This window comes from Bombus fervidus, chromosome 2 (genome assembly GCF_041682495.2).
Source record: "Bombus fervidus isolate BK054 chromosome 2, iyBomFerv1, whole genome shotgun sequence".
Taxonomy (NCBI): domain Eukaryota; kingdom Metazoa; phylum Arthropoda; class Insecta; order Hymenoptera; family Apidae; genus Bombus; species Bombus fervidus.
The window spans coordinates 3717316-3733179 of NC_091518.1; the positions used below are offsets into that span (position 1 = coordinate 3717316).

Consider the following 15864-nt stretch of genomic DNA (forward strand, 5'->3'; position numbering starts at 1 on the left):
GGTAATCAGTGCTAATTACTTAGGAACTAAAATTTTTACAATATTTAATAAATTATCTTTATTTCTTTACAAAAATCTTATGTGTACAATAGATATCAAGCCATAAAAAGAACTAAAAAACTATTAATTTACATTTTTTTCATATGATTTAATCGTCAGTTTCGTTATAATTTGTATTAACTGCGTAATGCTGTAAAACATTTTAATTTTAAACGACACGTCAAATTACTTTTTTACAGTTCTTCCAAATTCATATGGATTATTTATAAAATTCTATTCCAAAGCACAACGAACATTCTATGGCTTTAAAAAGTAATCGAAAATGTTGATTCAGTTAAATGTTTCTATACAGTACATACATCTAATATAAATGCTAGAATTACCCAGAAAAAATGGGTTTTGTAATTTTTATCTACTTTACTTACATTATATTTCGTTTATGTTAAAAACATGATTGAAAAAATAAAAGAACATCTTTGATTTTAAAAATATATGTGAAAATAATATCTGATACTTGTCCAAAGATAAATTGTAAAACTATTATTTTTTTATCGTCATCACTCAACACTCGTCATTATTTTGAAGAAAGAAGTAAACAGGCACGAATATAATGCTATATCGTGATGTACTTCTTTGGAGTTTAAATATACATATTTATAATACATAGAATATACATAACATGCCTACAAGATTCATTTAATCAGAGAATTATGTTAAAACAATGCATGTAACAAATGTAATATCGCGGATAGAATACTCGTTCACAGAACAAGTTTAACACATAAATTATAGTGTTTGCGATAACTCATAGCATAACACCTTGACAATAGCGGATTTCTTATTATTATTATTACTATTGGTATTATTGTTTTCATTATTATCATTAAATACTGGAAGAAATTTACAATAAAAATAAAACGCATTTACAAAATTGATAGGATGTTATGCACTGAATTATGTTTCCAATTTAGCTTATAACCATACATATCACAGCAATAATATAACTCGATCCTCCTATTTTCAGAATTTGCAACATTATGTAATGTATTTTCTAAACAATACATTCGTTTACATTTTCAAAAAATTACATTTCCATCAGTAGATTACTTGACTTGCAAATCGTATGTGGATTGTACAGGAATTTCTTTTTTCTTTGATATTACAACTATCAGCCACATCCTTATTTCCTTTCCATAAAAAACGATCACAATAAAATTATAAGACAATACTATTTCCTTTTCTTCTACTGGTCTTTATACTATCATCTCTATCTATTTCGAAATTATGAATTTACACTTTTGTTCTTCATAGAAGCGAAATATAAGTGTAAGTCATAACAATGAATACGTTTAAACTAGTTAGCATGATGTATACACGGAGTGTATAAATGTGAACTCATTGGAAACTAATTAAAATTCCTTATGCTGGCCACTTTCGTTATACTTATCTCCTTATGTGAAATTTGTTATAAATATGTTCTATGTGTTTAATAGTGTGATATACAATTGGAAAATAGAATGGCAAATGCTTAAATAATCATAGAAGCTTCGAGTTAACAATAAATAAGCGATATTACATATAACAAAAGGCAGAATATGCCAAATTGTTTAGTACATCAATCAACGACTGGCTTGCTTGTATCCTTTATGATGTAATTAAAGAATAATTTAGTTAAATTAATATCACCTAAAATAAATAATCATCACGTCATATTAACACCCAAGAAATTCCTAACGGTTTCATACACCATGTAACTAATCGACACAGCTGGTGCAACCTAAAAAAAAAAAAAACAAAAAAAAACAAATAAAGAATATATGAATGATTTATGATCTCCATTCATCAAAAATTAATCGTTATATAAATTATTCCATACCTTTAAAAAGTTCGGAGTTAAACCTCTATACAAACCGCGAATACCTTCATTCTTAATAATTTCCTTAAAAACAGCAACCATAGTATTAGGCTTTCCTGGAGACATATCTGCTTGCAATCGCGTTCTGACTAGCGCTAGTGGATATGAGCACACTTGTCCGGCTGTGCTTGAAGCTGTTCCACATAATAACAATATCCAGAAGGGTGGTTGTTCATTTTTGTCGTGTGTTTGTAAATACCTGTTTTTCAAAGTCTATAAAAAAAAAAAAAAAAAAAAACCGATGAATAATATTTCAACTGAAGATTATCAAGTATCAAGTCATTTTTTATATACTTACCTCATACACAGCCAAGTCAATACCAGCATATGGAATTATTCCCATTAAATTAGGAATATAGCCTCTATAAAAAGATTTCAAACCACCTTGTCTATATATCTTCTTTGTTGCATCTATTAAACCCGAATACTCTCCTGTTTTTCTAAGAGCAAATCTAGTTTTGAGCACCTGCAATATATCACAAACAACATTGCTAAAAAATAATGAAGATATTACATTGGTGTTACGATATATCACGTGAATTTCATACCTCAAGTGGATATATGGCTGACTGACTAATCCCACCAGCTAAAGATCCAGCCATTAATCGTTCATAAAGTCCAAGCTCTCTAATGTCATCTCCTTTAATCCTTCTCTTAATTTGCTCATAAGCCATGAATTTCAGAGCGCTTTCTGGTCCGATTTTAAGTACATTTATACCATTTCCTCTCCACAGACTGATAGAGCCACCTTCGCGCAGCATGTACCTGAAGCAACTCTTGATTTTGCAGTGTCGTGTTCCATGCACCTGAAAGCATTTTTCTTTAAAATAAAGTAAAGCAGAGAACTATTCATTTAACTGTGATTTTAATTTTTAATACGTATCTAATATTTTGATTCTATATTTTATTAAACTATGCCTACAATTGCTCAATGGAAATATTTGCACATTTACCATAGAAAACTTCCATGTTATACATCATATTTGTTGCATAGAACATTTTGAAATTTCATGAGTACTATAATGTGACATGACTGCCACAATTATAAACATGGTAAAATTTGAATCAAACTTGGTAGTTAATAGTTGTATCTATTTTAGATAATACATATAATGTATTCATAAAAGTTTGCATAGATATTCAAATACTGTTCTGAGCCATTGTATACATTTGAGCTTTACTTTTTCTTTTCCTTATTTTTTCAGTCCACTGAGATAATCAATCATTTTCTTACTTTTCAGAAACTTTAATAAATTACATTACATAAAGTTAAATAGTTTGAATTTTTTATTTAACTTTATAAAACAAATTTATTGGGATTTTTCTATTGCAAACCCACCTGCAGATAAACTTTAATACGATCCAAAGGCGCCGTACATGTGCGTGATACACCACCTGCTACACCACCGGACACCAAATGTCGCCACCACATTCCAGAGACCATTTCACCAGTTGTGAAATCCTCAGGGACACCAATGTCCTCCCCAATGTCCATATACTGGAAAAAGAAAGCAATAACCAATATAATTATTAGATCTTATCTCTACAAACAAGTACACTAACTAATGAACGCACCGAAAACGAACCTCCACTTTGCATTTAAAAGGAACCGTACCGCGAAAATATAGTTTTAACTTTGATAAGTCGTGCATGATTACTTCATTAATGATTAACCTTTTACCCGGCATATTTTGTGACTTTGACATTTAGCTGTTATGCATAAATACATGTGACTCTCACTATTGCCAAAATACTAAAAAAAAAAATTGACGACTTGCACCGACTCAAACACGTATATACAGGGTGTTTTTATTGTATTCAATCGTGGATTTAAAATTATAGAAGATAAACAAGAATTTCAAGAATATTATATGATACATGATATGCTCCAAAAGTGGAAGAGGAATCTCGGAAATTTTTAAGACATTTCTACCCTTTTAAATATCTTTTTTATACACCAATCGATATGTTCCTTTGTTTTCACTGTAAATTATTTAATTTTTCCTAATGATATTCTTTTTTATTTCCTATCTTCATTTCCAACTGATGATTTGATCTAATTACAAGAAATATCTTATATTAGTCATTGATCTGGATATTTAAATGAATTATTCGATAATATTGAATACTTAGATAATATCAAATTTTATTAGGACGTCGTTGATTTTCACTGAAAAATTTAAAAGTAATAATTTTAACGTTCGTCTGAAAAATAAACGTTTCAACGGCCGCTTATCTTCCAATACATTTTGAACCAGTGTTCACTGGTTAACCCCGGTCTCATTATAATACATATTCAACTACGCTTTGCCGGTAGTTCGCGTACCACGTGTCAGATAATTCTTGAACTCCGATCAACTATATGCTTCTCAAATTATTTAGACACAGATAGGGTTTTCAACTTTCGTATCAGTTCCAGACATTACATCATATTTTGCGATTAAGCTTTCTTCATTTTTCTTATAATTCAATACGATTTCTCTCATTAAATAATCGAACTTTTTAAAACGTTATTTCAAACAATTATGAAACTCCATATACGTACATCGACGCTATCTACATTTAGAAAGCAGCTGGACGTTTCGAGTCAATTAAGTTTTGGATAATTTTGTAGTGAAAGTTATGCGAATTAATGACAATCCTTTATATAATTTTCAAAAATGTAATTTCTAATAATATTTCGTTCGTCGGATTTGCCTGAAATAAATATTCTAACAGTGTAAACGAAACGAAGGGAAAACGTTTAGCAGTTTTGCAGACATATTAATAGCTTAGGTAATTAGCTTTAAATCTATTTTATCACGAGCAAATAATTGTACGATAAGTTTAATATTAGCAGATCGCTTGAAAATGCAAATATTTGTTATTAACTTAACATCTATATATGTTTGTCTTTTTTAATGTCCTAAAATTGGAAATAGACGCGGTCATTAACATGATATGTACTAGACGCGCGCCTACAATAAAAATACATGTTATTTATTTACGTGTACTTGTATTTTAAGTTCTATAAGCGAGACTGTGGACGAGAAAGGTAAATGGTTGATCAAAAATATGCGGCAAAGTTGTTCTCCTTGATATAACGAGCGGATTTTATTTCCACTTTGGTAAATTAAGCATAAAAAAGATAGAATCTGCTACCAAAGAACCTTGACGCAGTTAGGTTTCACTGAATTAGATTTTGATCTTACACCGCCTTTGATTGATTATACAAGCAGCTATTATCGATATCTTTGTGTAAAAAGGCAATCGATAGCAACATACGCCTATTAATTGTGAACTTATTCGCAAGGAATCAAGTGGACGGTCTTAATGTTGTAAACTTTATAGTCAATTTCCCAACTAGCACAATTCATGTGAAAAAATGTATTTCTACTGAATCTCAAATAACACTCTAGATGTATTTATTAAGAAAGATGATATGACTAAGGAAGATATGTCGATATCCGTACAAGATGTTTGAACTGGAATGTGGTAAGTAAACTGTGAATGTTTAAAAAATCTACAGAATGCAAAAGTATATAAAATATCTAAAGTAGAATACTTATTATAATATTTAGTAAATGAAACAAATTTTTATTTAGATTCCATTTCTTTAATTATGCTCACAAAAATATAAAATTGCATCAACATCCGTAGTTTAGTAATAAGACCTGATGAAAATGAATAGAGAAGCAAACTTATCTATTACGAAAGTTTTTCTCGGAACCGTCATAATGCTTGGGAAACAAAGAACCGAATAAAATAAATAAAAGAAATACCGATCGTAGATACTTAACTTTACGTTAAACTAAAGAATAATATCTGTATCTATATCCACGTTATCCATTATGGAACAGTTTTTTGTACTTGTTCGAAGGATAAGGATGAAAAACTTGAGTTAAAACTGAATAAATCCAAAGAACGACTGAGAGAAACGAAGTATGCAGGTTTCTACAGTTAAATCGGGCCAGAAGCCAACAAAGCAATTTGGTATCTTGCCCAATCCTAACTTTAAAATTTTCTTCAATTCGCGTATTATTTCTTTTACATATGAGAACACCTTAATCACGTGACAAGTCGCTAATTCTGAATCTAGCTAAATACCTAGAAGGCGTACAATTACGGTAGCTGAAGAAGAATAAACTATAGTTAATTAAGCGTAATGCTTTTGACTCACAAGAATCATTTTTATTGCGAGAAAAGCCTGACATGTAAAATGGTAGTGACTTTAGAAAACATTAATATTAACTAGTACACTGTTTGTTTTTTCTTACAGTTAGCTTTAACTATTTAAAGCAGTGTTAAATATATTTTTTCAGAATAAAGGTCATTTAACATACTACATAACACATGTATAACATGTAAGGTCTTATGTACCAAAATTTATAAGGATTGAAGTACAAATATTTTTAATACGCGTGTATTTACATGCAAATGGAAACCTCTACTTTCGATTAATTAGAGGTAATTTATAACGTTTTCGTTCACGAAATAATTCACTTATTCTGTTTGCACAGAATTCTTAAATTAAAATTATTGTACATAAGATAAGAGTAACATGCGTTTCTTGTTAATCTAGACACTCTGAGATATTTTGATTAAAATGATACTCTGATAAATCTAATCAAAGACAGACGTTTATCAACTGCGATTAAATATTTAAAGTTTCCGTCTTTTGACTTTTGGAACTATTCAGTTGTTCTGGTAAAAGAATGTTAGTATTTATTCCTTATTATTTAAATGGTTCTATATTTACAAAATATATTTAAAATGGTTTTTACCTTTTAATATTAACAGTAAAAGAAGAATATGTCTAATACTTTTGCTAATTTATTATTATTATGATTTATGATGTAGTAAAAGAGTGATAAAATATGCAGAATTGTTGGTCGATAGAGTTATATTATTATGTCTTAAGTCACAAAACACAAATGAAACTTAGGGGAAACCGATATCAAGACTCAAGTGTCAAATAACAATCGCCTGGTTACAAGCTACAGCACTTACTTTACATTGCATATTATACACATTTGTTTCAGAAATGTATACCAATTATTTTGCAATATCTTTACAATTTTTATATTCCAAGGTATAAAATAATTTAAAGAATAATAATCTTTTCTTTGTTTTTGAAAGTGAGATTTGTTAACTTTCATTCTACATATATAAAAATCTGAAATGTACAAGGGATAGTCATTCTAGAAATAAACTGTCTATTTTATACTTCTACGTGCATGAACATTATGCAATTCTGTTGACATTATACAATACTCCTACCCAAGCATCTCACAAACGTCACTTCTGATAATAGCCATAAATAAATTTCCATATATGACAATAATACAATTTCATTTTTAATTTTTTTATTATATATATCTTTTGATTCTCATACAATACTCCTACCCAGGCTTCTTCCAAATGGTATTTCTGATAATAATTGGTACTCTACATGCAGTAAATAAATCTTCATAGATAGCAACAGGATAATTTCATTTTAAATTTCTTATCATTCATATATTTCCCTACTCACTAGTAAATAAATTTTTATTTTTTAAATAATTCTGCGATTTATATAACAATTCAATCACCCATTTGTTTTCCTATTTGTTTAAAAGTTATTATAAAATTTCAGTTTTGATGTGATTTGCTTAACTAGAACTATTTGTAAAAGCAATTGTAAAATTTCCCGCGTAAAGTTCAGTTAGCAATGAGAGACTTTTGTGCAGAACAATCTGGAACGAACCAGAGAAGGGAAAGGTTTGTATTCACGATGAATCATCGTTTGATACTTCACGATTACCGGATACACATTTCTTGTTAAAATATAACTTCATCTAATCTTGCGTACGAGTCATTCGTTTGTCCGTTCTGACAACTGTCATCATTTATCGTAAATCCAATGTTAATTATGTACCTCCTACCCAAATTTCTAAATACATCATGTATACATGATTAATAAAATTGATGAAATTTCTATAGTATCATGAAATAATTATATATTTCGATACTTCTAAGTTACAAATAAATTTTCGTATTAAACCACGCTTATTGAAATTCAATAAATTTCTCAAGAAATTTATTCGAAAAATACGTTGAAGGAAAGTTTATATGTTTGAACCTCTGCTTTCTCCATTGTCCACCACGTGATATTTTCAGCCATAACCTCTACGCGGCCTTATAACCTCTTACAGATATCCATACCAATACAAAATATTCTTACTATCTTATTATAATCCTTAAAACTAAAATTGTATAAAAATTCATACAGAATAATAATAATTAAAACAACCTTAAACTCTCCTTTTACCTTCCTTTCTTATGAGAGTATTATATTTAAAGTTTGAAACAAATTAAAACCACAATGAAATATTCTTAACCACGTTTAAACTCGTTACCTTTTTCGATGCCTATAGATAATTGCGTTATTACATTGGAGAAGGAATCGCTTACCCTTTGCAATAATTCATGGTAATTCTGAAGAAATTCTTCACAGACCATACAAGTGGACGAAACACAATCATGTTTCAGAAATCCTCGATTTTTCAACGTGTACATTATTTGAAGAATATAATTAAAGTCGTATTCACTAAATAATCTTTTATTATTGATACTAAAAAATCGAATTGAACTTCAATCGAGCAATTTATACGTGCACCCAACACATTATAGAGGACACATGGCGAAGATACGAATAATGCTAAGCGAATCTTGAACGAAATACAGAGAGGAACTAGATAAAACGAGCCTCGCCATTAGTCAGCGATTTGAGAGCTCGGAGTCCGATCTCAAGACTGAAGAGTGCCCAGGAACAGTACGGATATACAGGTACGAGTATTGGAACAAAGATATGGCATATGGCCGTCTAGACGGGGAAGCCCCCACTACTTTCTTGCCTACTACATCACGTTACTCAAAATATTTTGTATACCTGTCGTAAACTGATTTTAGCTTTCCGTATTTGCAACGTGGTTAATTTTCAGTTTGTTAAAAAATTTGCTATACAAATTGGTATTTTATTAAGTCGTTAAATATGTGAAAATACAAAGACCATAGGGCAAAGAAAATTATAAGTAGATGTTTTCGCATTTATGAAAAATTCCAAGATTCAGAAATTTACAGAATGCACATAATATTCAACAATATAACAAATTATATAATATATAATAAAACATGTAAAGTAAACTGCGCATTATAATACTTGGTAGATGAAATAAATCTTTTGTTCTAAACATTTTTTAACGATAAGTCACGTTCTTAGCTTTTCATTTGAAAGCAATTTTAAGGTTCAATATTTTGTCAATGATATACATCTATTAGCAAAACTGCCTGTTTTAATAAACTTAGTTATGGGATTTCTTTGAAAAATATTTACATGAAAAATATTGATTCCGAAAGTATTGGTTATCATATTTTAAATATTAAGTATGAAATTAGCTATGTCAGAGAACATCATGGATTTGTCATCTATTGTTAAAATTTTTGGACTGAATAGGTTGTTCTTCTTTTTAAGTACATTATATCAAAGTACACCCTCTTAACTATTAATAACATTAAAAATCAATTCAGAATCTAAGATAATTTGTGGAATACTGACTACTGTTCTATGATCATTGTCAATTCAATATAATTTGCATTTTCTCACATTAAGGAGAATTTATTTTTATAATAGTGATGAATAACAGATAGCATTATTGTAATAATCCAAACTCCTATTGATGTTCCAATTTAGAACGCTTGTGTATATTAAATGGCGCGTTAGTGTATTTGAGAAAGACGTGTAGCCACGTGGCCTCTTTTCACGTGAAAGTCAACTATTCCGGCACAGAAAACTGAATACCATAGGAGGAGAGCTAACTCATTGTTAGTCACACGCGGCGGTCGTACTTAATCAGTCGGTAAAAGAAATATTTTAGCAATTTTCTTTATACGGTGGCTACAAAAAGTATTCACGTATAGCTTTGTTTTTCTGTAAAGTGTTTTTCTTAATCAGATTCTATACATTTGGTTTTTATACTGACAAATTTTTAGTAGTCATATGAAAATACCTATTAAGTCATATAAAATTTAATATGTTTTAATCTAACTGATTAATCAATTAAATACAATGGTGTACTAATACACTGTTTGTAGCCATTGTACGTGTGGCGAAAAGGCTGCGTAGGTAAAAAGAGCATAAAAAAGTGAAATTTTGTTCATGCCATGTTGGTTCCTAGGTAGAATTTGTATGCATTATGTATGTGAGTCATATATAGACTGAGACTGTTGCAGCCATAATATGCACGCACGTGAATAATGAAATGCGTCATCACGTGAGAAAACTAAGAGAGACCTAAATAATAGATCTTTGATTATCAGCATTATTTCAATTCCGCCCTTAAAATATTTGAAATTTTTATATATTTAGTACATGGTAAAAATTAATTTTTGAAAAATTATATATATATATAACCATAATGTATTTTGCAATTATAAACAAAAAATAAAATTGTTTTATATTTTAAAATTTTAGCTTTTCTTATGATTCATGTTTAATTATAAATTATGATTCAGATTGGAAATATTTTTAATTTAAATATTTCAGATTTCACCTTGAGAAATATTAGTGTTGGAATTATTTAGCTGCTAATTTAGCACAGTACTTTCTGTCTCTTGGAGACGATGACCTCGCATAGTGAGTGTTCGGCTGACGAAACATTGCGAAATATTTCACTATACTGAAAAATTCCGCGGTATACGGTTAAATTTAAACTACAAAATGATGAAAAAACAGAGATATCTTCCGTTAAATATCACATTAATTTACTGTCTATAGACAATAACAAAATATTGATTCCAATCCGTAATTGTTTTTTGTTCTTTATCCACATATTATCTAACATATATATGCATGTTTTAGTAAATAATTTCATATTTTACGCTATTCTTTTAAATAATAATCATAACAGTTATGCAAAGTTAAGTTGTTATTTCAAGTTTATCACTAATAGACGTCGAAATGACCAAAAGTCTCTGATAAAACTCTGATAAAACAATACCAAATAATTGCAAAATAAAATTAAGAGATGTTAATATTCGAACCGAACTTAAAAGTTAAATGCTATTACATTACGTTAGTTTAGTGGTCTCCCTTCTATTAAATGAAAGCATGAAAGATAGAAAAATCGATACAAAACTCCATTTATAAGATTGTTTTGTTCGATCACTCTTGTTTCAACTAACGTCTTTTTCACTGTTGTAGGTATTCTCTGTTATACCGAAGAAAATGATCACAATTTAAAGATTTCAAATTCATCTTCACGAAACATCGTTGGTCGTAAGATTTCTTACTTTTCTCTTCTTTGCTCTAGCAATAAGATACTATACCCGTACAAAATTAAGGCGCATGTGCAAGAAAATTGTCCGAGCAGCGCATGCGTGGCGAAATCAAGTCAAAGAAGGAAGGGGATGCGTTTTAGCGGGGAAAGGTGGTAGAAACAGCTGGAAGACTATCAAGGTCATTTTGAATAACAATCGCTACGTCACACCTCCGGTCAAGCCTTCTCTGTCGACGAATCAGAGGTTTAAATCGACTTGATCATTTTTTCCGTATACATACACGAACTACACCCATGAGTTCATCGTACAATTAGTATATAGAGTAGTAGACGGTCCCAAAGTTACTTGTTTTATTATATTACCGTCGACATTTCATCAAATATCAGATAATGATAGATAAAACACGTATTAGAAATTAATAAAAACAGATGTGATATTCTGTATAAAATAATGTGTAGCGATTATTAGACTGCAGATTTTTATATAATTTTACGATGGAACAAAATAAAATTTATATAGTCTACTAAAACTTATAACGTATATTTTATATATTTTTATGTATTCTCTGAATATTTGTACCCATAAATATATAAGAATATCGAGTGATTATTAATGTAAATCATAGTAATTACTTACATTTGTATGATGCCAGTATTCAATAAGACCTAGAAGATCGGTACTCGGTGCATACAGCAAAAAATCTCGCCATTCGTTAAAGCTTATAGTAAGACTTCCATCTTTGTCCATCCTACAAATCGATATTATAAACTGTATTTTATTTTGTTATTTACATAAATAAAAAATCTTTATATCAGACTAAAAAATAAAATACTAAAATATGTTGTTGTGCATTGAACTGACCGCTGCAATAACTTCTTCGCTTCATTATAATCCATTTTTATTCCCAATTCTTCGAATGCTTTTATCAATTCCTCTAAATCGATTTTACCTACGGAAATGCATTTCAATTACAATATGACAAATATTACGTTCCCGTTTGTTTATTACATTAACAAGTTAAGTACTAACAGGTACACGAAGAAAAGAACAACGATTATAAACTTATAGATTGCGGTTTATTTCCTCGACATTGAGTAAACTTAAGATTGTCATCCGTGTATAAAGTGATACATAAAAAGTACTATTTATGGAAAGCGACTATTTATCCATTTAATTTTATAATTTTCTTTGTGAAATTTCATTTGAAGAAGCCAATTAAGTGTAGAATTCTATTTTTTATGTATTTGCTAAAATTTCGAAATAATTTTAACCAATTTCACTTATTTCTTTAATGTAATTTATAATTTAAAACTTTCAGAACAGTTATATACAGTAAATTTCAAACTTTAGGGAAACTAGTTCTCCTTTTTTTCGAAAGTTTATAATAAAATTTTTAATAATAACTAAGAAATTTTATCAAAAATAAAGTATTATGCAAAAAAATTTTTAATTATTTTTATGTTGTGGTCAGTAAAAGAAAAATAGGTATTTAATAACAATAAAATATATTTCAGTCAATTAATGTCCATGAAATAGTGTGCATCAAAAATCAATGCATAAAAAATTACTTTAAATAAAAGTGTCTAGGGAAGTCGCTAACAGAGGTAGACATCAAGTTCTCTGTTATGTACATTGCACAATAGTCATTTTTTCGTACATCTACTGACCATCCTTGTTCTTGTCAAGATGAGAGAATTGCAGACGCAGATTTTTTTCATGTTCGCGAACGTAGTGTATAAATTCTGCTAGTGTAATATCGCCGCTTTTAGTACTATCCGAACTGGCCAAAAATTGCTGAAAAAAAAACAAAACGCTCAAATTGTATAAAAATTATTTAAGAAATTAACGTATGTGTATTTCTCAGAGAAATAAAAATTTATCCAGATCGATCTTGACAAATTTTTGATAAATGAAAAACGTTTTCTTCCAATAATTTTGATGCATAAATAAATAAAAATTTACTTTGAATTTGTATATTAGAACACGTTTTTCCATTGAAGCTTTAAAAAATAGTACAACACTGGGTATTAGCCTTGATGAAATCACGTAAATTGTATTAACTACAAACTGCAGCGAATATATATATCGGCTTTAAGAATGTCAGTGACAATCTTCTTTAAATTAAACAAAATCTTTTGAATATCTTAAATTGGACTAGCTTACAGTAAATTCAAGGTCGTTACGACATTAGTTACATAAAAATGTAAGATAAAATAAAATTTTTAATATGAGTATCTCAGAAATATAAATAAATTGGAATGTGAGTTAGAAAAAAAATATATACTGTTTAATAAAGCGTTAAACAACCGAAAAATATCGTATAATAAGTAAAGTTCACGATTTTTAAATTAAACTTTATCGATACTATATCATAATTAAAATGTCCCATATAAATTATTTCATAACTAATAAATATACAGTATTTATGGCTCATATTTTTATTATTAACTATTATTTTTTATACAATTTATTTAATTATTACTTTTTATGAATTGATAAACATTCAATTTTTGTTACAATTTTTCAAAGTTATTAGAAATTAAAATGGAATAGTCAAAATATGCATTCCATTATTAGAGAACAATGGAGATTTCTAATAAAGGTTAGTGCCAAGTTTTTTATGCGATATCTGCAGTCAAATTTACTGCATAACGCGCAATGCGTATGTACGCATTCGATGAAGTCATATATATAAAATATATTTTAAAAACATTTATAATGCATTTAAATAATGTCTGAAAAATTTAAAGAATATCGTACATGTAGAAAGTAACTTTTATTTAATATTGGACAGTTGTATGCATCCGCATTATACAGTTCCACCGTACAGTACGAATATTCACTAACAATAAGTGAAGTACATATTTCATTACATATATTGCCTTGCTAATTGACCAGGGATTAGCGCTGATTCTGATTTTTTAACAAAGAATGATCTATACAAAAAATTTTAAATAGAAAGTTAGAGTGAGATAAGAGATAATAATACTTCTATGGAAAGACAAATGAATATCGCAATTTCGAATCTACAAAGTGTCATGTACATGTAGAACTGATTTCGCAAGTGTTACATTTATACAACAAATAAATATGTGCCAGCTGACAGTATCTCACTCACATTTAACGGAGGAGAAAGATGTTTGGAATTTGCTACAAATATATATATTGCTCAATGGCTGGCCAGATAAAGTCCCGACCCATGGTCAGTTAGGAAAGCATTGCTATAACGCCGGAGTACCGATCTATGAAGCAATGGTGAGGCTAGCGACAACCAGTTAACAAGACATTAACAAAACAACTGTCCCAGCCACTTAACAAAACAGTACTGTATGTATATGAAATATATGTATGTATTTTATAAATCCTTAATCGTTCCAAAACTATCTTTAAAAAAGTAATAGAGCGTTATACATGTAAATATTAATTTCTATTCAATACTCAAAAATTGCATGCATCTACGTTATGCACTTCGATCGTATACAGTGGTATTTACGAACATCTACCAAGTAAAATATGAATTATAGAATTACCTCCGCGTAGTATTTATCGACTCCAACATTACGAAGCGCTTTAGACAGATCTTTCACATCGATTCGCCCGTTTCCATCAAGATCTAGTTTTTGAAATATTTTTTCGAACCTCTTCTCATCTTCTGCCGGCAACTCATGCAAATAATGCGGTGGCATTACGCCATGCACCGCGCTCCCTCGACTATCGGGCATTATTCTTTGTATACTTTCTATATTACGAAGTATCAAATTTCTTCCCAGTATATACCTGCGTTACTGTTACACGATCTTCCTGTTTTCCTTATTTTTTATGCGTGCTTGTTTCCCGAACCACTTGCAGATTCTCAATACAATTACTGCACGGAATGTTTCGATCGTTATACACGCCTAGTACGATTGAACTCATAGCTGCACACACGTGGTGGCTATTAAATTGTGGACATCGATTTTTCAACCATTCGTGCACTTTCTACCAATAACAGAATGTAATCTTGCGTGTCTGTTTAACTATCAAGCTTTTACGAATATTTTATAATGTAAAAGTGAAAACATGCGTAAACAGAAAAATTTCGGGTTTTCACATGCTCGTCTGTCAAACGAATACGCCTAGATTGATCGTATATTCACCATACAAAGTGGAACTATACCACTTTCCCCACGTCCGTAATATAACCGACCAATTGTCTACGCACAACTAAGTCCAATTCCGGTACCACTGGAGCATCCTGCGTCGTGCCCTGTGTTCTGTACTCAGAGACACCATCTAATGGTAGGTTTCTGAATCATCTTTACGCGGCATCGATCGACAAAGGTGATTCTTCGAACGCGCGGATTTTCGAATTTTTTTGAGAGATTGCATTAATTTCATAATATTGTTGATTTTAATGGACAGGAATTAATTTTGTAGCGATAAATGAACAAAAAATTCATATTTGTGTTGAATAGATAAATATATTACACTCTCACTTACAGCACACTTTTTTTAGAAAATACATCAAACTTTGATGAATGTTTATAGACAATACAAAACGTTTGAAGAATCTTACCTCGATGCAACGATATTATATTGTCAAAATATTCGTACTTCAAATTTTTTGTATTTACATGCACCAATGAACGAAAAAATTAATAGAATTGTAATAT

At 29.6% G+C, this 15864-nt stretch overlaps 1 protein-coding gene across 7 annotated transcripts; it reads right to left on the bottom strand.

Moving 5' to 3' along the window:
- Positions 1 to 606: 606 nt before the first annotated feature.
- Positions 607 to 15435, bottom strand: Scamc (Short Calcium-binding Mitochondrial Carrier). 7 transcript variants are annotated; one of them, XM_072021738.1, is made up of 9 exons: positions 14743 to 15435; positions 12880 to 13006; positions 12074 to 12161; positions 11849 to 11960; positions 3255 to 3413; positions 2464 to 2721; positions 2214 to 2381; positions 1877 to 2128; positions 607 to 1777 (listed from the first exon to the last, which is right to left on the bottom strand). In XM_072021738.1, exons 1-9 carry the CDS (start codon positions 14932 to 14934, stop codon positions 1703 to 1705), a joined length of 1431 nt encoding a protein of 476 aa, XP_071877839.1. In that variant the 5' UTR covers positions 14935 to 15435; the 3' UTR covers positions 607 to 1702. The 7 variants fall into 7 exon arrangements, with proteins under 7 accessions (XP_071877839.1, XP_071877840.1, XP_071877841.1 ...); XM_072021739.1 differs by lacking the exon at positions 14743 to 15435 and having other exon boundaries at positions 12870 to 13006; XM_072021740.1 differs by lacking the exon at positions 14743 to 15435 and having other exon boundaries at positions 12781 to 13006.
- Positions 15436 to 15864: the final 429 nt, after the last annotated feature.